General features: G+C 37.0%; 1 protein-coding gene across 5 annotated transcripts in view; it reads left to right on the top strand.

The window, feature by feature from the left end:
* LOC129243029 (adenylyl cyclase 78C-like) overlaps positions 1 to 25,502 on the top strand; it is a 40,665-nt gene extending 15,163 nt beyond the window's left edge. For 3 of the 5 annotated variants that reach the window (XM_054880073.1, XM_054880072.1, XM_054880071.1), the window contains exons 5-7: positions 12,494 to 12,634; positions 12,845 to 13,370; positions 17,109 to 20,485. In XM_054880073.1, coding sequence (XP_054736048.1) covers positions 12,494 to 12,634; positions 12,845 to 13,370; positions 17,109 to 17,618 — 1,177 coding nt within the window. In that variant the 3' untranslated portion in view covers positions 17,619 to 20,485. Of the gene's footprint in view, positions 1 to 12,493; positions 12,635 to 12,844; positions 13,371 to 17,108; positions 20,486 to 24,594 lie in introns of those variants that run through there. The other 2 variants (XM_054880074.1, XM_054880075.1) reach the window with 2 other exon arrangements.
* The last annotated feature ends 1,738 nt before the right edge of the window (positions 25,503 to 27,240 follow it).

Here is a 27,240-nt window from a genome sequence, read left to right as displayed (position 1 = left end):
GAGTTTAATATTTTAACTACCTCACTTCTAATAAGATCTAGAGATTCAAAATTATCGGATCCTGTAAGCAGGTCGTCTACATAAAAATCTCTTTTTATTGCCTTTGAGCCGAGTGGATACATATGTGTATTGGCATCGCTGAGCATTTGTAAACACCGTGTAGCGAGAAATGGAGCAGGCGCAGTGCCGTATGTTACGGTGTTAAGTCGAAAGATTTGAAGTGGCTCAGATGGATGCCGTCTCCACATTACAAGCTGAAAGTTTTTGTCTTCTTCGTGCATGAGAATTTGGCGGTACATTTTAGTAATGTCCGCCGTAAATGCATATTTATGCAAGCGAAAACGAAGAAGTGTTGAATACAGCTCTTCTTGAATGGTCGGCCCAACCATCAAGATTTCATTCAACGCAATTTGAGAAGAGGTACGACTTGATGCGTCGAAAACAACACGTAATTTAGTCGTCGTACTTTCAGGCCGAAGAACGCATTGATGCGGAATGAAGTAGTGTGGCTCACTCGGGATCTTATTATTTGTTGGGCTCATGTGACCCAATTCGATGTATTCATTCATGAAGTCCAGGTACATTTGACGAAGTTCTGGATCTTTCAAGGTCTTTCTCTCCAGGGCCTGAAACCGCCGAGACGCGGTTTCATAGGAATTACCGAGTAACTTACGGTCATCTTTGAAAGGCAGTCTTACTTGAAGCCTTCCTGAAGGCAAAACTTTAGTAGTTTTTACGAAAAATTTTTCACACTCTATTTGTTCAGGTGTGAATTTTGTCGAACTAGCCCCTGAAGGTATTTCTTCCATTGCCCAGAACCTTTGGACAATGGAATCTATATTTGCTAGATCTTGTTCAGTATGGCATAATGTGCTACTGACTGTGGGAGAAGGACGTTGGTTGGAGGCGTATTTGCCAGACACAACCCAGCCTAAAAGTGTCTTTTGCAATGTTGGGTGATTGGGGCTGGCCTTGATCTCGCCTACAGCTAAAAGCTCGAAAAATGTTTCAGCACCTAACAAAAGATCTACCTTTTGAGCCTTATAAAATTCTGGGACCGCTAAGCTAATGTTTTTAGGAATTTTCCAGCCATTAATATTTACGTTACGATCTGGATGGCTGGCTGAAATGGATCGCATTATCCAAAACTGTGCCGAAAACTCATAATTATTGACCCGCGATTTTACAAACGTATTTAATTTCGTCCTTACTTTTTTGGTTGCATTTCCGATGCCGATAATATTTAAGGTCGTACTTTCGCGACGAATTCGTAATTTCTGCGCCAAATCCTCTGTCATGAAATTCACCTGAGATCCAGAATCCAGCAAGGCTCGTGCAGCAAGGTACTCTCCGGAGCTACCTTTTACGTTGACTACGGCTGTAGCCAACATAACCCGATCTGGCGTACTCGTCGTGTGCATGGCATGCGAGGTCGAAAGTTGTGGTGCAGTTGCAAAGGATACAGGGTACTGGTGCAGCAACGTGTGATGCGAACGGTTGCAAACACGACACCGATCCGCTTTGCACTTTGAAACTGAGTGCCCCTTTCGCAAACAATTTATGCATAAGGGGACTGATTTAGCAAACTCAAATCGCTGCTGAGCAGAGAGAGTTTTAAAACTAGGACACGCGGGTATACTATGATCATTTGATTTACAGTGCGGACACACCGGCTGTTTTATATTTGAAGTCACTAAGGCAGCTTTCGTCCTTCCCGCATGAAGGTGGGGTTTCTGAATGCTGTGACTGCTTGACGGCTTGAGCCTCGACGTTGAGGCTTCATCGGCAGATAAATGTTGGTAGCGTTTATTTAATGCTGCCTCACACTCACGCCATAATGGCAGCTTATCATAATCCAACTGTTCCTCCCACTTTGACCCAGTAACGGTGTCAACTTTTGACATTACCAGATGAATTATGATAGCGTTTGTGATGTTTTTCTCGTCACCTAACGACAGCAACGAGTCGTAAACAGCCGACACTGTATCAATCATTGTGCGCAATGAAAGCGCAGATGGCTTTGGGATAGTTGGCAGTTCAAAAAGTTTGGAAATTGTGTCGAAAAATATTAAGCATTTATTGTCATAAACTTTTTTGAGACTAGCCAACGCCTTCGAATAATTTTCGTCCGACATTTGGAAGGCCTTTACCGTTCCCAAAGCTTCACCAGACAGACAGTTAACCAAGTGATTAAATTTCTCAATTTCTGGGATTGTAGGATCGTTGTGCACCAAACTCTCGAACAGACTCATAAAATTTTTAAATTCTGAATATTCCCCTTTAAATTTCGGTAGCGACATTTTCGGTAGTCGCGAGCTGTGAGGTGCAACAAATGATGTTTCGGCTATTGACGATTTATTTCTCGCCAGAATAGATTTTATAACGGACTAAGTTTCCACTATTAGGTCCTCTAACTCCCCACGGGCTATGTCTTCCTCGTCGATTTCTTCAATTTTCGACTGACACTTCATAAGCTTATCGCTATGAGAGTTCAAAATGTCCAGTCGACACTCCAATTCAATTGGATCTAACGACATTGTTTTATCGAGGAGACCCGTTTTTATGCGCACTATACTATTTTTCGCAACAGTTCGCTGGCGCTTTAGTGATTTCAATTCCATAATCTCCTTACTTGGAGAGAGACTTGGAACTGCTGTCTTTGGCTTGCTCATTTTGAGTTAAATTATTTAAACTCCCGAAAAATTTGCTCAATGTCCACAGAAACGAAAAAATATCTGTGAGAGTTTGTGGCTGAAAAAACGAAAACGAAAAGATGGCTGAATAGCCTGCACAAATCTTAATCAGAAAAACGAAAAATAGCTGTTGGACAAGGCTGTGGTCAGGCCACGAAAGGATGAGCAAGCACAGTAGCACAACACTACGAAAATTGTTCAACAGATTTGCGAAAAATCGATTTTTGTTTGAATTATTTTCTTGTAAATAATCCGTATTTACGAAAAATTTGTTTAACTTTATAATAATTTTAATTTAATTGAACTTATTGTTCGAAAAAAAGGTATTCAATTTATTTAATTTTGTTTTTTAAATTTATTGACGATTTCGCATTTAAGGTCACACCCTTTATTATCAAATCCCAACGTACCCTTGTTTCACTTTCGCGGAGTTTTATATACGTATATTTGTATAGATAATTGTATATATGGTACATGTACACATATGGGTGTGTGTACATATATATGTATGTATATATATGCAAGAAAGTGAAAAGGGGATGCAAAAAATTGAGAGTGTTTATCAACAACAACCACAACTTTCAATTTATTGCACTTGTTACCTGTATAGGCTTATTGGAAGCCTTAACTTTCCTTTTGCAAAGGATGCAGGTGCAGGTCATTCCTGGCGGCGACAGAACCAGCGGTAGGAATCGCAGCGACAGCGGGCGATGACGACAGCAGCAGTGACCAGAGTAGCAGCGACGGTTACAGCGATGAGAGCAGCGGCGAGTATGGCAGTAACTGATATTGACGATGGCGACGAACTGCAAATGAGCAGCGGTGAATTCCACTGTTTTTTTTTTTTTTATAAAATTGCCTTATTTTTGGCCGAGAACACTGCACTGTTTTAGCTTTGTTTTAGCTTTGCACTGTGTATTTTAGTTTATTCTTTTATTTATTATAATTTAAGAATTTTTTTTTTTTTTTTTACTGTGTCCTATTCCATAAACGGGACACTGTATTGCCGCTGATACCGCTTCTCTCCGTATGTATTCACAAATATACACTATGTATTGTACCTATGTACTTTTTATTGCTTTTAATTTAGACACTGAACCTTTTTTAGTGAGGGTGGTTTTTATGTTTGTTTGTTTGTTTGTTTTTGTCACTCGACGCGAAAACCGACTTGCAAAAATATAAACGCGCAGGCAATTGTTGTTACTATATTAATTAAAGCACTTATTGTTTTTATGTGTTTATTGTTTTGTGTATTTGGAAATAATTTCCGATTATGTTGACCAATTTATTATTATTTTTTTTTTTTTTTAGCACAAGCGGATTAATTATGTTTAATTTTATAATTATGTTTTCACGCACTTAGTCCCTGCTCGGGCGCCATGAAAATTCTTAAGCGTTTTTAAGAGAAATTATTTTACGTGGGAAGGATGCGCGAACACAACAATTGCCTGTTAAATAAAATGCGAACGCGTTCGGTGGTAACTTTACAAGTGATTTGTTTATTTCAGAATTCAAGTTTTTATAATGTTTTAGCCTAACGGATTAAGTTCATATTTATGTAATTATAGTAAATATGTATTGCTCTGTTACGTTTATGTAATATAGGTGTTTATACATATATAGTGCTATTTTTATGTACGAAATTGAACAGTATTTTTAGAAAACAGTAAACTTAATTTGAAACGTTACAAGAAATTATGGAATTTAACAAATTCTAATAATAATGATTAAAATTAAATTAAATATATAAAATTAAATTAGTAATTAAAATTCTAAGCCATTTGGCGTAACAGTGTTTTTATGCAACTTGTAGTTGTGTTCCGAAAAAATCACAGCAGGACAATGTGGCAGTTAGGATGGCTAAGTGGATTCTTTGATGACCGGCACTTGACATCATTGTGTTTTTATTCAGCCGATAGCACAACAATACTGAAATATTTTTTTTTTAAATGCTCCAACCTATGCAACACCAGCCCATGGGAATTATATGCGTATATTCTCAGGCACATATTCTACAACAGCACATTGTTGCCAGAAAAGGCTCGCGCTAACAGCGCCAATGTTGACAATTCATTTGCATGTAAATCACTTTGAATGCATTTTTTGGCGTGTCAGCAAAACTGTTTCACACACACCACTTTACAGAATGATATATGTATGTACCCATACACATAAATATAAGTAATTGCCAAATTGCAATGATTTTACGGCACTGGAAAAATATAAAATGGAATGCTTAACAAAAATGAAGCAAACTAAGTATGGAGAGTAGGAAAATGACAATACCTGCAGTAGTCGGCGAGTACTCAAAATATTTACTAAAACTATGCAAACTTGAAATTCTGCAACACCAATGTCTGCAAATCATCTTCAACACGCACTACACATATACATACGTATATATACCATACTAAATTCCACCTATGTGGCATATATACCTATACAAATCTGCTTATAACATATGGCGTGTACGTGACCATCAGCTTGAGTGGTTCCGACCTCAACGGTAGTCACTTTAGAATGCATTTTACATTGAATAACAACGACCTCCAGGTTTTTGTATAAGAGCCAATAGCAAGCTTAGTGGCCAAATGCGCAAAATGGTGCAAAAGTAAGAGCAAATGGATACACACATATGAATACGATGCATTTCCACTTAAGCTTTCTAACTGTACCTATGTTATTATTTTTTTGGATTTTTTCTTCTGTGATGTGCATACAAAAGTCAAATATTCGCATCATAAATATCCCTTGCTTTTTACTTTTGTTTTAAACTTTTGGACTCGGACCATAGCTTGCCAATTTATGCACAGCTGTATACGATCTATACTCTAGGTATACTTATATGTATGGGTAGATACTCTTCCGTAAAGATGCAGCTGCTCCAGAGATTTTCAAAAGAGTCACTGCTTACAAAAACCAATTCGTCTGAGTGTAGATTTTGCCATAAACACCAGTATAATTGCGCCAATAGGTTAGGTTGGGTTGAACTGTTGGTTTGCAGTCACGCATAGACCGATTCGGTCCAGATGAAGTTCATTAGTTATGCGTTTTGAAATAGTTCACCCGCTATCACCTGTTTCTATTGCGAGTTTAAAGAGACATTTCCAATCCGTCAAACTGCGGTGCCCCCTAATATTTTAAGCGTGTTTTTAATAACGCCGGACATCTGCACAGGAAATGCTCTACAATTTCACTTGAGCCCTACTCCCTACATTTCCTGGACTCCGCACTGGCCGAGATTCTTATATAATAAGCATACACTGTTGGGGGTGTCCACCATGAGATCTTAGACTTCCGTGTGCCCATTTAAGCCCAGTTCTGCCTGATCTGCCCATTGCTGTAACGATCTGAGAGTATTTGTTATATTCTGCTTAATGGTAGCACGTTTTCCCGTTACTACGAGGGCAATATCATCCTCATATGCTATCAGCTTGGGGCCTTTCTCATTTCTTTAGTATTCCGTTAAGCACTAGTAACCACACACCACCCTTTGTAGAACTCCTGCATACTACTCTGACTAACCTAGCTTAGTGCCATTCCGAATTATTTCGTTTGCGACCTAATAGATTTTTGACCACATATAATAGCGGGTTTTATACCTAGTGTTCCTAAACTTTTCACTATAGCCACCCTAAACACGTTGTTGAATACCCCTGAGATATCTAAAAATATTCCTAAGCAATATTCCTTGGATTCAAGAGATATTCTATAAATTGCACCAAAGCTCTAGTTAAAAAGTTAAAAACAAAGGTTGCATGGCAACGAAAATCCTACCACCAATTAGCCTGTATTAGTTGTTAAATTAAAAGGAAATAATATATTAATAAATTGTTGTATCTTTGTATGAAGAAGAAATACTTGGTGTTTGGCATCGAACTCTTTCCAAACGTGATCCTTACACCAGGAAGGTTATTGCATGCCAAATTCGGTCAGTTCGGCTAAGTTATTCGAACAGTTTTTGAACCTTCTATTCATACGAGTATTTTATTCAATAACACTTACTGCTTTTTTGCTGGGGGAAGAAATTCGAATATTCCAAAGAATAAAAAAAGAACGTCGAGAGTGCGCATTTTTCCCCCAAGAATGATAGAAGCGAGATTGTGCCCATCACAGAGAGTGCCTGACGTCTCACTAGTCTAGTTGTGCAGTGTTGGCAACCCTTGGTTCTTCTCAATAAATTTAGTACCCCACGATTTATCCATGATAAAATTACCAGGAGTAGGAACATCTATATTACCAGCATCTCCAGAATTATCACATAACAAACGGGAGTTCAACACCAATAGCGGTATTGCAAAACAACTTTCATTACATTCGTCTAACGTTACACGATGAATGTCGAGGAATATTTACTTCTTAGGCAAGATGATAGTAGGCCTTGCATCGTGAACGACTTTTGCGAATTTCAGTCAACTTCGGCATCGCAGAACATCATTTTGATTCAAAAATGACTACAAGCGCATCCGGCTACTGCAAAGCTGGATTGGCCTTTAAAAATGTGCCGTAAGCTTAAATAAGCTGCGTTCTGCTTCATATATTTCTAGACAGTTAAGATTTCCATATCGTTTTTTACCGGCTTTTTTCTTGTTACTTCAAGATATATTTTGTTCTGCTTTTTGCTGCGTAATAGTCCCACTCAAGGGCTACGACCCAATGCTAACTCAGGTTAGTGCCGTTCAAAACTTTCTCGTAAACGTACACTTCACGCGGAGAAGTGTACGAAGCGTTTTGAGGCAGTATTTTTATGCACGCATTCGAAAAGGCCGAAATTATCGTACCCCGCGGCTGCAAAGTAATTAAAAAATCAAAAAAGTTTGTTGTGATGTGGAATCAGCGGTATAAGGCTTGAAGCGAGTGACGTAAAAAAGCGCGGCTTGGAGCGAGTGACGTAAGCGGGGCCCTTCTTGGTGACTACACCAAGCGCAATCAGCTCTCGCTAAAAAGGGAATAGATGTGAGTGTCAACACCATCTACCGTCGACCGAAGGTGGCGAACATATCCTACCGCCCCACATCATCAAAACCACTGCTCTCAGAAAAACACATTAAGAAACAACAAAACAAGAAAATGACAGTATTGGACTGGCCTTCCCAGTCGGCAGACGCCAACCCCTTTGAAAATGTGTGGGGAACTATAAAAACGCATCAGTCCATGATTTAAAGCAAATAGTGCGTCAAGCTCGCAAAATCTAGTCCTGTTTGTCGACGAGCTCCGCAGAAAAGCTGGTTCAAAGCATGAAGAAGATGCCAGGCTATACTTGACAACGATGGAGACTACACGGCTTATTGAGTAATTGGAACTCGTAGTTTTGTACATACTTTAATGTAAAAGAATGTTAAATATATACCTTCTATACTTCATGAATAATCGGGGTTCCTTTTTTCTGACACACACTGTACCAAAGCGGATGTTACGGATAAACCGCAGAATATAAGCAACAATGCATCATAATTTCAAATATGACGGGTATTTCGTCCATACTCACCACTACCTATCGGAGTTTGCGACATGAGCGGGAGTTTGCTCTTGTAGCCACATCATTTTACAATAGCGAACACTATTCACATTAACTGCCTGACCGGCCTCATTTTGGAAAAAATACGGCCCAATGATGCCGCCGGCCCATAAACCGCACCAAACAGTCACTCTTTGTGGGTGCATTGGTTTTTCGGCAATCACTCTTGGATTATCATTCGCCCAAATGCGGCAATTCTGCTTATTGACGAATCCACTGAGGTGAAAATGTGCCTCATCACTGAAGATGATTTTCTTCGAAAATTGGTCATTCACTGTTGCCATTTCCTGCCACCATTCTGACCACTGCCGACGCTTGAAATGGTCAAGAGGCTTTAGTTCTTGAGTCAATTGCACCTTGTAAGCGTGTAAGCGCAAGTCTTTATGCATAATGTTCATCAACGACGAGCGTGAGAGGTGCAATTGTTGGGCATGACGACGAGTTGAGGTGGACGGCTCTTCAACCACACTATCGCGAACAGCAGCAATATTTTCTGCAGTACGAGCTGTACGAGCATGCACTGGTGTTTTCACATCTCCTACACACCCGGTTTGCTCAAACTTTTGCACAATTTTTCCGATTGTTCGCTCATTTGGACGATTAAATTGGCCGAAAAAATCACGAAGTGCGCGATATGCATTTTGATTTGAACGCCCGTTTTCATAATAAGCCTGAATAACTTTAACGCGTTGCTCGATTGTGTATCTTTCCATGGTTTAAATTGAGTTAGTCTGAAATTGAAAAATGTCAAATGAAATGCAGAAAAAAACATGATGTTTAAAAATTTAACCACCCTTTATATACCATATGTATATGTATATCATTGGCGCTTACAGTTTTTTTGATGTTTGGCCAAGCTGCTCTTCCTATTTGTGAAATGCCTCTTAATGTGTTTCCGCAAATGGAGGGACCTACAGTTGTAAGCCGATTCCAAATGGCAGATGCTTTTTATGAGCAGCTTTTTCGTGGCAGAAATACACACACAAGTTTGACACTGCCTGACAAGGGGCGATCGCTAATAAAAAAAAATTCTATGAATGGATTTTTGGCTACTGTGGCCGAAATTCTGTATGCTGCATGAAAATTTCAGAGTGATGAGAAACTCTTTTTAATGAATAAATACATAACTGGAATGTGCTTTTTATAGTTTTGCACACTAAAAGCCTAACCTATTGATTCCCATTTCCTATCATTTTACATAAAGTATTGGCATATTTATTTCAGTATACCACATGGACATTTTAACACTCGAACTACCAACAGTTGTTATATACCAAATTAGAGGGTAAAATACAATAACTTAAAGAAAAGTTTTAAATAAAATAAAAAATATTGCAGGCACATCATATATAAACATCTATTTACATAAAAAGTAGTAAAATTTGTGTAGATATTATCTGGATCCCACAATTTTTGCATATAGAGATTTTTCAATGTACAATTTTATAACCAACACATATTTTCATAGCAGTATTTTCATTACGAAAACCTAGTTCGCAAGTTTTTCTCATATTAAAACTTTCAGGGCTGTTCAAGGTGTTATTCAAGTTTTTCTGTTCAGATGGATTTATACACCGCGGAAAGTTCTTCTGCTAATTGCAACAAAAAAATGTTTCGCGATTTATTTTCGCTGGTTATTTCATTATACAATATATATATATATATATATATATTTCATTATATATATATGATCCTTTAACTCATATTTCTAGGGCTTCAACCACTCCTCTTCGGTTTTGTGCTAGCGATCTTAGCTCGTTCCACGATAATCCAAGAGACCTCTATTCAGCTTGATTTCAATTTGTTGACATGGATTCCATCGCTGCGCTTGTTTAGCGACATTGCCGTCCTTTTTCCTTAATGTGTTGCCATTTTTTTTATTTCTGATGCAAATTTCCCAAAACCCATGCATTTATTGCCGCTAAGTTGGGAATGCTAAAAGAAGAGTCCATCTTGGAAATCCAGACTTCACACTATATTTTCTGGCCCTTTTAAAATGTAATAGTGTGTGGTATTTTTTCTGTATTTTTCAATTTTGACTGTATTAGAGGGTTTACTTTTTTAGAGAGTTTACTTTATAAACCGTCAAATTGCAATTATCGGTTTTATAAATTTGAGATGCAAATCACGTTAAATTATTGTTTTTTTTTTTTTTTTGCTTATTCAGTTTCGACAATTCTCTTTTATTTCTACGAGTCGTTCCGTTTTTTTAATAATTTGGATGCAAGTGATTTGCTGGTAAAAAAGTTATCAGTTGTAATATTTCTACCCGCACCAGTAAATGGTTCAATAAATTTTAAAACAAACAACTAGCTCAAGTATTCAACATTGCATTGTTTCGTCTTTTCGCAATTACGGGAATCCTTTAACAATAAATTCACTTTGTAGATCAGATGCCTACCAAAATTGTATTCCAAACTTATTGGGATTTTTTGGCATATAATTTGCGTGAAACTGCATCTCGCGTTGGAAGGAAATAATTGTCTATCGATCGTGATGTTTGTCCCGGTGATATCAAAGCAAATGTATGCATGTGCAATCGTGAACTCTGTGCATTGCCTTTATCGAAGCATTTCAAATATATTCCAGAAATACTACAAAAAACGGTTATTACATTTTCAGGGAATTTTGATTCGCCATCGCCGTAATGACGGCTTGAAGTAGATCCTGAGAAGTTTTCGGATGATTTTTATATTGAAGACGTTAAAAATAACGACACGTCGGTATATATATGTAGGTAACACATGGTCTGAAAAGTTCCGGGCCCAAAAAACAAAACACCTTTTTTTGTTTTTGTTAAAAATTAGCTTTATTCATTAACGTAATTTTCATCAATAACAACGCAATCATTCCTGCCCGCTCGAACATTTCAATACCACTTTTGTGGAGTGACTTATCTTTTGCCTCAAAATAGGCCGCAGTTTCACCGATAACCTCTTCATTCGAGCAAAATTTCTTAGCGGAGAGCATTTTAGTTTAATTCATCAGATGAATCAGTGGCGTCGCAGTCAAAGCCGCTATGAAAACTTGTGCTGATAACGTTCTCGGCGCAACGCCTAAAGGTAAATAGAGAAAATACGCCAACGAAAGGCCATCAGGGAAAAATTAGCATTGGTGACGGACCGAAGCGGCGACCAAGCTACCCAACTAGAAGAACGATATCGCCATCTCCGGAAGACCGTCCAACGCTTCGTGTGCCACGACAAGAGGAGCTATATCAACAATCTGGCAGATGAAGCTCCTGTTTCAGCTAGAACCGGTGATTCTCGTGCGTTACTCGAGACAGAAAGAAAACACTGAACAAAGCGCCTTTACTTCTGCCTTTTCTAAATTGGGTGAAGAAATACAAGAAATACCAAATAGTGCACACAACTACAGTCCTTGTGACTTTATCTCAATATAAATTAATCGTACAACCCACTGGCCGCGTAACAGTCAAATAATGTTCTATAATGAAATCAAATTTTCTGGACCTAGTCATGCGTCAATCATCCGTGGCTAGCAGAGGTATATCCTGGAGTGTGCGCGGCTACCTTGAAGATATCGACTACGCCGACGAAATATGTCTACTGTAGCGCAATACACTCACATATATAGTCAAAGATCGCTGCAGTGAGCGAATGTGCAGCGAAAGTGGGTTTAAAATCAACATTGCGAAGGCAAAGATGTTGTGCGTCAACACTGCGCGTTCGCAAACCTTTCAGATAATCGGCACTAAACTTGAAGTAGTAGATGAATTCTGATATCTAAAGTTATGTAAAGTCTGTTGTTCTATATGGGTGTGAGGTATTTACCAATCACAGACTCCGCAAATTTGTGCGCGTATTCTGGTACTAACACCGACCCCTCGGCATTAGCGAAGTAGACACCCGTTCATCTGAAAATCCCACAAAGCAAGTGGAAAGGGATCGGTCACAGTCTGCGAAAATTACTTGGAGATATCACAAAAGCCGCCCTCGACTGGAAACCACAATGCAGTCGAAGATGTAGATAGGCCATCCAACACGTGGAGACAACTAGTGGAAGCAGAAGTGCTAGAAGCATTTCGCACTTGGCGACAAATCAAATTCTTAGCTTTAAATAAATCTAATTTTAACTTGTTCATTAAGGCCCTTTGTTCCACCTGTATGACATAAAATTTACGTCTTAAATAAGCGAACTTTAAACCACGTCAAATCTGAATGAAGTGGGAGATATAGTTGTGTGTAGATTTGATTTTGCTTTTACGTTTTGTATTGCAATTAAATGAATTTTCCAAAATTACTTCAATTACCTCTTTCAGACGTGTACACATCTCAGAAGCCACTCTTAAGTGCCTCAACGAGGCCTACGAAGTGGAGCCGGGCAACGGTGGTAGTCGAGACAATCACTTAAAAATGTTGAACATCAAAACGTATCTTATAAAGCGCACCGAACCATTAAGGTGAGTGATTGTGTCAAAAGGTGAAGTGAAGGAATAAATAATTTATTGAAGTGCCCCAACGCATACTCTACGCGTCGTAGGTAAAGTAAGCTCGCAGAAAATTATTTACATTTCAATTAGATCTTAAGATATTTTTCGCACCTTTGCTGTTGTTTCACTAAAGTATTTAAGTATTCCTTACTTTCAACGCCTTCGTTTTATTCTTCTTAGACCAAAACGTCGCTTTGGCACGCGCAGCAGTCAACATTTGGCCAACACCATTTGCAGTGCGCCCGGCTGCTCGGATACCAGCACTCCTACTGCCGTCACAACACCCGCCAGCATGGACTCCAAATCCATATCTACCACAACTGGTGGCGAGGCGCAACAGCAACAGCAACAACAAACAAACATAACACCCAATCCACTTCCACCACTTGTTTCGCTGCAAAAGAAGAATATTTCGGTAAACTCATTGCCAAATGTGATGGAAGGTGTAGCGTTGGATAATGGCAGGCGTGTGGGTGATGGCATCAATGGGACAGGCAAAAATGGGGGTGGCGGCGGTTCAACTGGCTTGTCAACGGTGTCATCACCTACAGCGATGACTGAGCCCGCAGTGGTTCACCAGCAGCCGTTAAAATTTAACGGTACCGCAACTAGTGTACAGAATCTGACCAGCGCACTCGACCCAAAAGCATTAATTATCGAAGATGAACCAACCACTGAATGGACACCGGAAATTCCATTTAAAAATGTAAGTGTATCCTCACATACTCATACATATGTACATCTGCATGTATATGCAGATGTAGTGATAGAATTTTATTTGAATATGCGTAGAGGAGTTATGCCGTGCTTCAATGTATTTATTTGCTTCGAAATGCATATGTTGTTAGTGCCACTTGTGCTAGTGTGAATTTTTGGATAACAGGAGGCTGTGTAGTGGCAATGCGATGTTCAATGACTACTTATTATTTCCTTTGAATTATGGTACCACCTTCACCTGGTGGTATGCAGATTTTTTGCGAAAAATAGTTTTGAAATACTTTTTAATTCACTTTAAGAGAGCAGATAGTCTTAATATGCTCAAATTATACTTTAGTAAGTACACGGAAAAATTGTGGTTTCCTAGTTAGGTGGATAGCTCTTCGGAAGGGCTGTAACACTACTAAATTAGAGAGAGTACAGGGCTTGGCATCACTGGATCGCTCTTAACGTCATTCTGGACTTACTTCCCGTTAATCTTCAAGTTCAATCCATTGCATTATTGGGTTGAAGGAGGTTGGCATACAGGAGGATGAGGTAGTATTTTGAGGCAGATTTCTTCTTCCTTCTCTGTACTTTGTAGATATCTCTCGATCCGCAAACTGGATTTTGAAAGTTGTGCTATGGCTATCTTTCCAAGCAGGCTGGATTGGAAGGAGGAGAGAGTCTGTACTTACATACGTACCTCTGTTTTTACCGACGGATCGAAGATGGGATCTGGAGAGGAGCCAATATCATCTCTATATCAGTCGCCAATATTTCAGTCACCTTTAAACTGCCGAAAACTAGCAGTGTTTTTAAAGCAGAGGTCTTCGCGCTCCTGCAAGCATGCAAAATGCTTAGGGTCACTATTGGAAAGGAGAATATCTTTTCCATTAAATTTTCAAACTCATTGCGGTGGCCCCCGGCCATAGAGTAATCGGAACGCATGTGGAGAAGCTTGGACTTTCGTATAACTCCCATTGCAGAAGCTAGGGGATTCAGCAAAAAAAGAGACCTTTGAACACTTTCATTGCAAAAGTCCGAGTTTGGGGGCTAGGCACTTGAGGTTCCTTACTGTGCGTTTTGGGAATAGACTGAGTCAGTTCTCCAGCCTATATCCCTTTTCTCTCCTCCACTACATGAACAGCACTGTATGGCTGTAGATGGTTTTTCTTCCTTTAAGTTTTGTAATTTTTCGCAGGTAGTGGTCTATATTGGAATATCAAAACCGCACTCTAGTCCTACTTGTATTGTACCCGTGGTACCCTTGCCATCTAACGCCTGCGATGCGTACAGTTTTTGATTTCAAATTTTAACAAACTTTAATGAAAATTCACAAACTTCTCGCACAACATTAAATTATTGTATATCCATAAAATCATTCAATCCGAGTTCGAAAACAATTGTATGTCCGAATCCAGCTTTTGCTACTTATTCATATTGATCATAACGGTATTAATAGCAGCTTTCAGAGACAATGTGGTGTTATTGGGATGCTTATTGGTTTCACGTCCAACTACGTCGTACACCTAGTAATCCAGAGATTAAGGGCTGGGAGTTGGGTCATAGAACTTTTCCGCCATCCAATCTTGTGTCGCCATCGCTATGTATGAAGGGGCAGAGTCTTGCTGGAAGATGTATGGGCTATCACCGCGTACACAATCAACCCAAGATTTCATTATTGTCTCTAGAAATGTGTATATGCAGCAGAATTCACTTGAAATCCCTGAGAGCTCTGCCGATCAGAGCTCCAAGATCAGACAACGTCAAAACGTTCCTCATGTTTTTTGCGTTTCCCAACAGATTCTACATCGTCGCCTTGATATTATATATAAATATATAAAAGAAGAACTAAACAGCATAAATTCGCAAGCTATACCATCTTTCTGCGAAGGGAAAATAAGAACGACCTTCTATAACCCTCTACGCTTGTAAAACAGCGATGTGCAAAATTAGCGTAATTCTAGTATCTATATACATATCTCATTTAAACCGTAATCGTAAGAGTTATTCTTCTGCTTAAAGCGAATGTTTGGTGGCCTTCGTTACTACGTCACAACGTTTTGCAAAGCTGTTGCCAAAATCAAACCGTTAATCGACTCGAGGCGATTTTGAACGAATCAGATTATTTGTTGGTGCAAAAACGGATGTTATATTGGTCATATACGAAAAATGAAATGAAATGTCACATAAAATGAGAGAGCTTTGCATCTAGTCGTCCATGCCCAAGGATGATAGATAACTCGGTTTGGCCAATCTGCTATGGTGAAAAATAAAATTGGGCGGCCAACTTCGGCTACCACGTCACAGGGGGTTCCGCAGCCGAGTTCTGCACGTTCATTTCACATGCAAGGATGATATAATACAAGGTCTTATATTCTGAATTCGCTATATCGTCAGAACCCATGAACCCACGGCGTCTTCTGCATAAAAAAATTCCTTTGGAGGTTTTATATAATATTAATTTGTGCTTTCATAATTTAACACGCGGCACTTCGTTTTCATTTGTTTGTTTTATCTAAATCTAACAAATCACAATATTACCAAACTATTCATGGAATTTTTATTACAATTTTAATTATAATAATAATTTCTCCTACCTCTGTTTGTTTTCTATTGGTAAAGGAGTCAGACTTGTCAACATCGCGAAAAATAAAGTAACTGTTTCATGATGACACCACCTCAATTCGCTTTGTATCGCACGTATTCACACATTCGTCCAATCAGTCGTTGTTCTAACAGCAAAGAAGCAACATGAACGACTACTGTGTTTTCTCTCAGTTTTTTAGTGAACAAGCTGCTGTCATGACCCCGTGACGTCAGCCAATCAGCTAATTCTTTCAAACTCGCTGAGAAGCGGTTAACGGTTTGATCTTGGTCGCACCTTCTCAATTCTTTTCACAATTTTCTATACTATGGTTAAGATATCATCGAAGTAACCTGGGTAGTGGTTGTATTGTTTTTTTTCTTATATCACCAATACAACCTCAAATTTTTCGTAAACACATCGCTGTCATGACCCCGCATACATCAGCCAATCGGATAGATCTTTCAAAAATAATCTATTGTTGGTCGCACCTCTGCATTCTGTACATTGTGTATGTAATCTATCCTCCTTGGTAGTTTGTAGCATACGACTTTAAGGCGTTTCTGGTTAGCATCGCCGTGCCACCATGAACCTGGTTATCAGCTTAATTTATAGCGTAGAACTTAAATCCTGGCATATACAAATTATATTTGTTTATAAAATGAGTTTTTGAAAGTAACATAACGTCCCCTTAGTATTAAAATAGCCTATAAATCTTTTGATGTTTTGAGAAAATGAGTTTCAAACTTTTTGTCGAAAGTAGCTCTCACTCAAATCTCGTTATGTCTGTAAATATTTATTATTTTTTGACTGACGTTTTGACCCACTTTGTGGAACTAGAATTTGACAAAATTTTGACCACATATAAAATCGACGATGGAGAATCCAAAAATTCAATAAAAAAATAATAGCCTATGAGCACATAGGCTATTATTATACTAAGGGGACGATAATATCCACTTTATTTTATATCAGAAATTTCACAGCATTAGTATTCCAATGGCTTATTAATAGCTCGACCATTTTTCATTTATAAACATTTGCAGCATTTGATTTTGTGCTTTATTTTGCGATAATTTATTCAAATATTCTATGTATGTAACCATGTAATAAAAAAAATCTATTTACTAAGAATTCATTCTCTCTCCTACAATTCAGCTCAATTCCCCACAAGACGGTCTCAACCGAAGTGACTCTGTTTTATGTGATACCAAACATGAGAATGGCCTTTCAATGACAGTGTTGGATGAAGAGGTCTGTAATATATTATTTAATGTATGGGCCAATATTACTTGCCTATGGAAGTTTACTGCGAAATACGCTCCCACAGCTGTTGTAACCTCATCATTTGATGAAAAACGCTTTACACGCATGAGTTTTTTTGGGTCTGGAAACGGATGGAAGTTGCTAGGGGTCAAATTTGGTGGATACGATGGATGCTCCAACAATTCGAACTTCATGAATTTTAGCCTCTACCAAAATGCTCATGTGGCAATGTATAACAATAAGAATTTTTTTCTCTGGCAAACTGGGTCTTTTTCACGAACTTTTCCCTACAGTTGTTCTAATATTCAGAATTTATTGTTTACTAGTTTTAAAGTAATCCATAAAAAAATTCCTTTTGCATCACAAAAAACTGAAGCCAACACTTTCTTGGCTAATTTCTGAACCCGAAATCGTTTCGGAACCAAAGAACTAGGTTCACAAAATTCCTTAGCCTGTTGTTTTGATTTAGGATCATGGTGATAGACCCAACTCCCATCCATAGTGGTGTATCGGCGCACAAAATCCACTTTGTCCTTTCGAAAACGCTTTAAATGTTGCTGAGAAAGTCACATCCGAATGAATTTTTGTTCCATTGTGGCACCCATTGTGCACACAGCTTTCTGAAACCCAATACTTCGCTTACAATGCCCAATGAGATGCCTAGGGCTTCTACCAAATCTCATTCAGTTACTCGACGATTTTATTTTGTATTTCTTGTATTGTTGCTGTTTTTGTACGTCCTTGACGTGGAGTGGCTTCAGGGTTTGTACGACCACGTTTAAATTCTGCAACCTATCTTCCGACTGTACTAATTGCCACTGAGCAACTCTGTGGGTTGAATGGCCGAGCTCCTCCACCAATTCGTTGTGTACATGTCTTGGTGTTGCTCCACAAATGGTGAAACCGGAGCACTACCGAATGGTAGTCTCGAACCAACTCTTTAGGCTATGGTGGCCGTTATACCTGTACAAGGTTAAGTTAAAATAACGAAAAATAAATTCAACGCTTAATTGGAAAAGCGCATTTGTTTCCTCAATAAAATTTGACATCTGCACAGAATGAGCCCAATTGATCAATGCCCAGTAAGAACCCAGTCGATTTGGGCCCTCCTTCGACAGGCTCGTCAAGACTGACATTTCGTCAAGAAGAGAGTAGCAAACTCAAAGTCCATGGAGGAGAGGGGAAATAAATTTCTACACGGATGTATCCAAGCTAGGAAATAAAGTAGGCTATGGAGTTTTTCAAAAAAAATGATCGGTTCGACTTCCGGACTACTATATCGTTTATCAGGCAGAAGTCTTAGCCATAAAGGAGGTAACTGTGTACCTCAACACACACGGCGTAACAAGGACTACGATAAATATCTTCTCGGACAGCCAGGTGGCCATCAAATCAATGAAGGCAGTTATACTAAGATCAAAGGTTGCTCAGCAATGTCTGGCACTTCTAAATGATATTAGCACCGTCTTCAAGGTCAGCCTTATATGGATTCCAGGACATGGAGATATGGAAGGAGGCAACATTGGAGTCCCTATGGCAACTTGCAAATTAAGGATACAAAATGATATTCTCTAGGAGGCCAATAGGTCATGGAGAGAAGAAAATACGTGTGTTACAACCAGGCTAATTTGACCGCAAATAGATCAGGAGAGTAGATTAACCTCTTAGGGGAGAACATCTCGATGGTCGTGGCATATGTCACCGGTCATTGGCTGTGAGGTAGGCACTCTTCCAGGCTAGGAATACTTTCGCATGAATACTGCAGAAGTTGTAGAGACGAGGAAGAGGAAGAACACTTTCTCTGTAATTGTCCAGCTTAGCTAGGAGTAGAGCAAGGTTGAATCTCTTCCGGAACTATGCGGTGTTGGGTTAAAGCCTATCCTACGCTTCATAAAAGAGTCTAACTGATTCCGTGAAAACTAATAGGAAGATTCCCGTGTTACACAGTGGTACCACAATGGACCTACATGGGCTAATTGAGTTTGGCTACTCTAAACTGACTGCTACAAAAACCTCACTTAACCTTACCTGATTCCGAGGCTCATTAGGCCTGGTTTCCGCAATTCTGTTGCCGGGCGCCATACGCCACTTATGACTCAAACTCAAATAAATTACAATCAAATAATCCCACGCTTTTAACTCTAATTTGAATTACTCTATTTGTATCTTAATTTTTGTTATAATTCTGTTCTGAGGTAGTTGACTATGACTGATCCTTCGATTTGCTATTACTTCATTATAGGTCCCTTTGTCATTAAAATTTATTTTCTACTTTTTTGTTCGATTAGCAATAAAAGCGTGTTTTTTAGTTTTTTTAAGCTATATTTTATTTTCTACTTTTTAGTTCGATTAGCAATAAAAGCGTGTTTTTTAGTTTTTTTTTAACTATTTTTTATTTTTAGTATATGTAGGTGTTTACGAGTAATATACTATTACACAACCGCACACTAAATACTAACCTCAATGGTGGTGTGGAAACTAAAAATTCCCAATTTTTGTTTAAAAAAATACCCAATTCATGTTTCTACCGGTATGGCAATATTGGCAAATGTTATAAAAAATGCACATTTTTCAGCGCTCTCACGAGAAAAAGAGTTTCCCATCTAGTCATCTATGTTGTGTGTTCCGAGTCGATCAGATTTTTAGAAGCCAGTGAAAATTAAGCTCAAAGATTCCGTTACAGTCATTCATACATACAACCCGAGCTAATAAAAGTGTGTTAAAAAAATAAAATATTAATCCTGGCAATCCTAATAAGGATAATGGAAAATTTATCTCACATGTCTCACACTGCACTCGTTCTTCGTGACTATTTCGCCAAAAATTCCACGCATATCGTTCCGCAACCACCGTATTCGCCTGATTTGGCTCCGTGTGACTTCTGGCTATTCCCAAAACTCAAGAGACCACTACCGGAAATGGACAATTTGGCATGTTTCGGGGATTGGAAAACTCGTTGGCATAAGTGTATTTCATCGAGAAGGCATTATTTTGAAGGGGATGAAATTGATTTACAAGAATAAATGACGATTTTTCATTTTACAACCAAATTCACCTTACTTTTTGCCCACAGGTAAAAAAAGAAAATATTAATCCTGGCAATCCCAATAAGGATAATGGAAAATTTTTATCAAATGTTTAGAAGCCAGTGAAAATTAAGCTCAAAGATTCCGTTACATACATACATACATACATACATACATACATACATACAACCCGTCCTAATAAAAGTGGGGAATTGCAGATATTTACCACGCGAGTGACGCGTGTGGAGGGTTTCTATATTTACTTACCACGCTAGGACAGGAATTCAGATTTTTTCTGCGTTTACCAAACTACTGAGGAATTTCATAAGATTTTTCGGCACACTACTAAGGAAATTGACTTATTTCATGGCCACAGCGAAGCGAATAAATTTGCGATTAAGAAGGCCGCGCGGTAATTAATTTGTGGTGCAGAAGCTAAAGTCCGCGAAATTATTCGTTTTGTTTTTTGGCACGTATTTAATTCAGGTTCGCGTCCTGAAGTCATATTTTTTTTTTCTTGCACATTTTTTTTTTTACAATTCAAACCAGGAAAGTTTGGTAAAATTTTTGAGTATATTTTAATTAAAATTTCTTTAAAATACTGTTTTTTTTATATTTCATAAATGGAAATTTCTTTTCGGTATAAAATAGTTCATACTGGATATGACCTGATTTTTATATAAATCAATCAAAACAGAAAATAAGTACATATGTCTTTAATCTCTTTCATCAAATCCAAATTATATTGATGAGAAAATATCATTCTAATATCCGTCCAGAAAGCCAAACGCGCATACACAGATGCATGCATATGCATATAATTACGCATACAAACTTTCAACTAACGCAGAATATGTGCATATAAAACTGCGAATCGAGTAAATGACTAATTAAGAAAAGTTCATTAGTAATTACAGTTTAGCGCAATCGTGAAAAACGTGTCGTGTATGCAGTACATCGTCCCATATTTGACTCAGGTTGAAGTCCTGCACACACTATTCTTTGTTCGATATTTTTATTTAATTTTTTGTATTTGGTTTTATTAGAATTGATTTAAAATAGTGTATTCAGGTTTTTCTAATACCTGTTATTGAGAAATTTATTTTCTATATAACATTATTCATACTTCTTTTGAATTGATTTATATGTAAAACAGCCATAAAGGCAATCATATGTATGTATGAATATGCATTCCTATATTTAATCTCTTCAGTCAAATCTGAACTACTTATGTACATACAGATATTGATGAGAAAATATTCTAATATCCATGGATGCATCCAGAAAGCCAAACGCGCATACACGCATATGTATATAAATATATATAAATATATACAAACCTTCAAGCACCATTACGTCATAATGCGAAGAATACACCACTATTCCCCTCGCTGTGAATTTGACAAACTTGATGCACACACTTGTGCAATTTATTCGCGTGTTGTTTGTGTATTTCTTCTTCTTTATTTACATTTTCAAATTCTCTCACGCAACTGCACCCGCATAACGTTACGCCTATCTGATGGGCGGAATCTTGTATTATATCATTCTTGGTATCAAATAATGGGGCGTTAGTCCAAATCTCTGAGTGTAATTCTTATTAACAATAGACATACCAAGCATTGATATATACTTTACGCTAATTTTGACCTGGACATCTTTTGAAACAAAATATTTATTATTTATATTTACTGGGGTTTTTAGAGTCATGTAATTCATTTTTTATTCATAGATTTTTTATAAATTTAACTAATAGTAGTTTGATTTTTAGCTTTTATTAGCTCAATTTAAGCAAGCTGAGATTTGGTTGAATGCACATTTCTTACAAACATGTTTTTTACAACCCACATAGATATGTGTGGCTTTATTTTCGTTGCAAATCCAATTTGACAGCATTTTCTTGTAGAATTTTCTGTTTAATCTGCCATCAGTAGTTAATTCTGGTTTTTTGGTTCGAATGAATCTTGATATCCAGTAGAAAGTTCTTCTGCTAATTGAAAAAAGAATTCCTTTCTGGCAATATTTGTTCCCGTGAGTTATTTCTACAGAATCCAAGAACTATTTCCCGCCATGTCGACGATATTAAAAAATACTTTTAAAGGCCATCTCTGGGATCCTGACTTAACACTATATTTTTTAGCCATTTGGTCCGTTGTATTCACACTAAATTTGGTGCGGTTGTACAATGAAATGGTTTCAGGAAGCTTTTTTCGGGTTTGTTAAAGTTTTGGCGAAATAAACTTAGAGCTAAGTGAAATAAGAAAGTTATTTGACTTATCTTTGTACACCGTTGTAAAGTAAACTGGAAAATTTAGGCAATTTATCTCCTTTTTTGTTTGGAAATTTTTGTTAACCCCTTTTCATTTGAACAAATAGTTCCAACTAAAGTCATATTTTCTTCGATTCGCTTGTAAAAAACACATCAGTTGTCACTTTCTACCCCAACCAATAAATTGCTCAATTAGTTTTAGGACAAAAAACTCACCCGAAAATATTGATGCTTTATTTCCATTTTCGCAGTAGTATAGAAACGCATTTACTTACTATATTAAATATTTACTTGCCAAATCCGTTGTGATCAAAAATTTAATTCCAAATTTATTCGGCTTATGCGACATATACTGGTTGAACTTTGCACCTGGCTTTAGTGAGAAATAATTTTTCATCAACAGCAGTATTTTCTCCTAGCACATAGCAAATTTGATAAGTTTTAGTGAAAGGATTCCCACATTTTGGAATTAGAGAAGCTACTTTTCCCCAAGAATGGTAGAAGCTTTCATTTCTGTGAATTTCTTATTACTATAGAATATGTGCTGAAAAGTCCCGGACCTTATTTTGCTCAAAATACTTTTTTTTGCTCAAAATTAGCTTTATTCATCAATGTAATTTCCATCAAGAACAACGCAATCATTCTAGCGCTAATCTACCATTTAAATACCATTTTTGTAGAACGATTTATCTTTTGCCTCAAAATAGGCCTCAGTTTCAGCGATAACCTCTTCATTTCAGCGAAATTTCTTACCGCCGAACTGATTTATAGGTCTGCGAACAACCAGTAGTCGCTGGGAGCTAAATCTGGATGTGGGAGTAATTCGAAGTTCAATTCATGTAGTTTTTCCATTGTTTTTATTGACTGTTTTTGGTAAAGGCGGCACCCACTTTGAACAGAACTTTCTCATAGTCAAATACTCATGCAATATAAAGCCTTTCCTCTGATAACATATCTTTACGATGGCAGCTGACTCACGCAACTTCACTTTTCGATCAAACGATTTTGTAGATTTTTTTTATATTTTCTGGTGCTACCGCCTCATTTGGACGTCCTCTGCGTTGTGAATCACCGATGTCTCTACGACCACGTTTGAAGTCAGCAAGCCATCGTTTTATTATTGTTTCTGATGGAGCGGAGTTCCCATAACACTTTTCAAGCCATTGCTTCGCTTGAACGGTATTTTTCCCATCAAGAAGCAATGTAAAATTAAAGAACGAAATTCTTTATGATTCACTGAAAAATAACAAAAGTAACGTCACTCTTAGCACAATAACTCGCGACATAATGAATAGAATAGCATAAAATTTCAACAGATGTCTCTTTAAGGTTAGTACTAACATCTATGTGTTAGATCTGGGACTTTTCAGCCCAAGTGTTATTATAATATTATTCTTATTATCAAAGAAAAAGCGCTGCTAACTTTTCCTTCAATTACATGCCTTTTTGCAAATGTTGTAGAACCAAAGCTATACTTCTTTGTGGTCTTCCTCGGGATTCATGCTTTATCAGTTCACCGGCCATTTCGACCAGTTGGTATGTGTAGGTATACCACATACCTATCTCAGCAAAAATAACAATAATAAATAGAAATATTTTATATAATTATCGGATATAAATAAATAATATTTTTCATATAACTACATCAAACATTAGAACTTAAATTAATGGAGAAAATTTAAGAAATCATTTCTAAATCGGTTAATTTGGTCCGTTGGTATATCTAGAGTTAAACTTCAATTAGCTAGGACATACAGCACAGACTTAGCTCAATCTGATTGCGTACTTGAGTTTTGTAAAAATTAAAAAGAAAAGTTCGACAACAAGTGAAACCACGAAAACAAAAATTTGCTTGGCGATGGGAAAGATATGAGTCCAATTTTCGAATAAAATAAAGCCTATATTGTTTATGACAAAAAAAATTCATAGATTTGCTTTTGGTATACACGAGCATATATTTATGAAGAATTTTGAGTTATCTTATATGACCAGGATAAAGCTCAAACTTCAAATCAAAATTAATATCACCCTTTAAGGGGTTACATTCGTCCAAAATTTTAAAATTGATTTCTTTTATTTACAGATTATTTATAGTTATAGAGAGATAAAAAGTTGTGGTAGAAAATGTAACTGCCCGACGAGAGTTTGATGCGCACAGGTAGCTGTCCTTCCGTTTATCCTGCCGGTTCTTTTGTTATTCTAAAGTATGTATAAGGACATCTATAAAACATTATGAGAGTATGTGTAGGGTCGATATGCTAAGGTTTATGAAACTAAAGGTTAGCTGTTTTTGATCACTCGAAGCGAACAATTGATCATTGAAAGCAACAAAAGAGGGCAGAACATCTCGTCGACTGGAAAAAAATAAACAACAACAATTGCTTACTGATCAGGAAGGCATACAATATGAAGCTGGAATGGGAGATTAGACGTAAATTAACAAAATAAATTAAAAAATTAATTTTAAGTTCTAGCTTTAAATGCGCGCGACCTCGAGCGAAATACACTTGAAAGTTTAAACTCGTTTTTCTCGAAACTACTCTTTCCGGCACGGTCTGCATGATATCTCATACAGTTTTTAATATTGTTTGATGCGGGTGTTTTTAATATTCCAAGTGTTTTCTCTATAGTCTGTGGAGCCAGATTTTTAATATTTTTATTAAAAAATTGTATAAACATAATTAAAATGTGACATTTAGGACTTAAAACGCATACTTTTTTTAAAATGCCGTAAATTGCAAAATTTTTCGAAATCCAAAAATCAGGCTCGACAGACTATAACTACAACTTTATTTTACAAGAATTGATGCAGACCGTGGGTCAAGTTTTTTCATTGTACATTGTGTCACGTGATTTTTTATATACTAATTTTTGTAAAGAAAAAAATTAAACAAATTTTTTTATAAAATTTAAGTACTAATAAACAATGGATAAAATTTTTTTATATTTATTTCTATTGTTATCCCTTCTAAAAACAGCTTTTCTTTTAGCACATTTTTGGCGCTGCTGGATGTATGTAACCCCTTAAAAGGGTATATATAATAATTAAAGAGGCTGTGAGTCGCTATTATTGCGTACATATAGCATGTGTACAAGTTTCTATTATATTTACAGGCATTTGATGCATAGTACATGTAAGTATATAATAATTATATTTTTACGTAACTGCTTGTCATTCTTACTTACATAAAGTACTTAATCAGTTGCATTTGTTTCGCCGTCGGCCTGGCAGTAGCATATTTACTAACCAAACGTGAGGTGGCCGCCTGTAGTGGTACCGGTACGCGCGGCAGCATTTTCTGCACAGACTCCTCCAGCTAAATTACATATTTTTAACAGTTATTGCATTGAATGAGTTTGAAATATAATATAATAACAATCACATTTGATACTGAATTGTTGAATGAAAGTATTGATTGCTGTTAAAGCTTAAATTCTAAAAAACGAACTAAATTTGAACTATAGTATTCGGTTGAGAGCAAACTTTGTAAAAGTTAAATTTAAAGGGATGAAGTGTGCCCAGAAATTTTCTGCACACTCCACTTTCAAATCTGTTTGGTATACATACATAAATTCATGCATAAATAAACACATGTCAATGAAATTAAAAACAACTTATTGGAGCTGGTTTATCTAATTGAAATATGAAGTATTTATAGCCATGTTTCAAACTCATTGGAATTGATATTTGTAATCATATCCATAGAAATTACAATAAACAAGAAGAAGGTAATTGAAACTAGACATAAAGCAAAGGCTGAATAAAATTCATCTAATATATAAAACTTCCATGTCCTTATATTAGTTACCATACTCCTCCGAAACGGCTTTACCGATTTTTACCAAATTTTATATGCGTATACAGTAGGTCTGAGAATCGGCTACTATCCATTTTCCATACCCCTAAGTTATAAGGGTTGTTCACCATTAAACATTTTTTTTTAATTTTTGGACGAAATTTTTTGTTTTTATTTTTTTATAATGTGGCATTAAAAATACATACAACCCTAAATGTTTACTTTTTTATCACCAACCCCTATTTTTTTATGGCCATTTTAGTAATTTAATCATTTTTCATCCCGCTCGATATATGATCAATTATAGTGTTTTTAACTGTACTTCGATTAAAAAACAGATGGGTATAAAAAATACTGACACCACTTCAAAGGAAAAAAAGGGTAAATTGTTCTCGCGAACCGAATTTTTATTGCAGATGAAATTAGCATTGATCACAATGAACCTAAGTCGAAGCAAGAGTCTATGCTGGGGCATACAAAATGTATACCAGCGTCTAGAGTGTCAAGTAACTCAATCGGCAGGAGAGATGAAGGATACAGATGTTTGGGGATCCATGTTGCTATTGTATCAAAAAGAAAAAACTTAAAGTATTACGTTCAATTTCAAAAAAATTTAAAAGATGTCATTAAAGTAAGTTTGTCTTGCATAACCCTTCATCCACTCACAGCAATCATACTGTGATGATTGCCCTGCACAAGTGTAGCTTCGAAACACTAAACCCCGCAAGACTTTTTCTTGTGAGGATTTCTGAAATTGTAGATCCGTGCGAATAAATAAGCCACAACCGTTCAATTCACCGATTAATATGAAAAATCGATGGCCGATACCTTTAAAGAAATTTTACCAAAGATTTGAAGATGTTTATAAAAGAGAAACGCAAGAATTCTAACAATTTAGCCACCAAGAAAAAATATCGCGAAAATTGGTTCAT

Source organism: Anastrepha obliqua, chromosome 3, assembly GCF_027943255.1.
Source record: "Anastrepha obliqua isolate idAnaObli1 chromosome 3, idAnaObli1_1.0, whole genome shotgun sequence".
Taxonomy (NCBI): Eukaryota; Metazoa; Arthropoda; class Insecta; order Diptera; family Tephritidae; genus Anastrepha; species Anastrepha obliqua.
The sequence above is the reverse complement of the archived record's forward strand: the minus strand, read 5'-3'. Positions and strand labels throughout refer to the sequence as shown.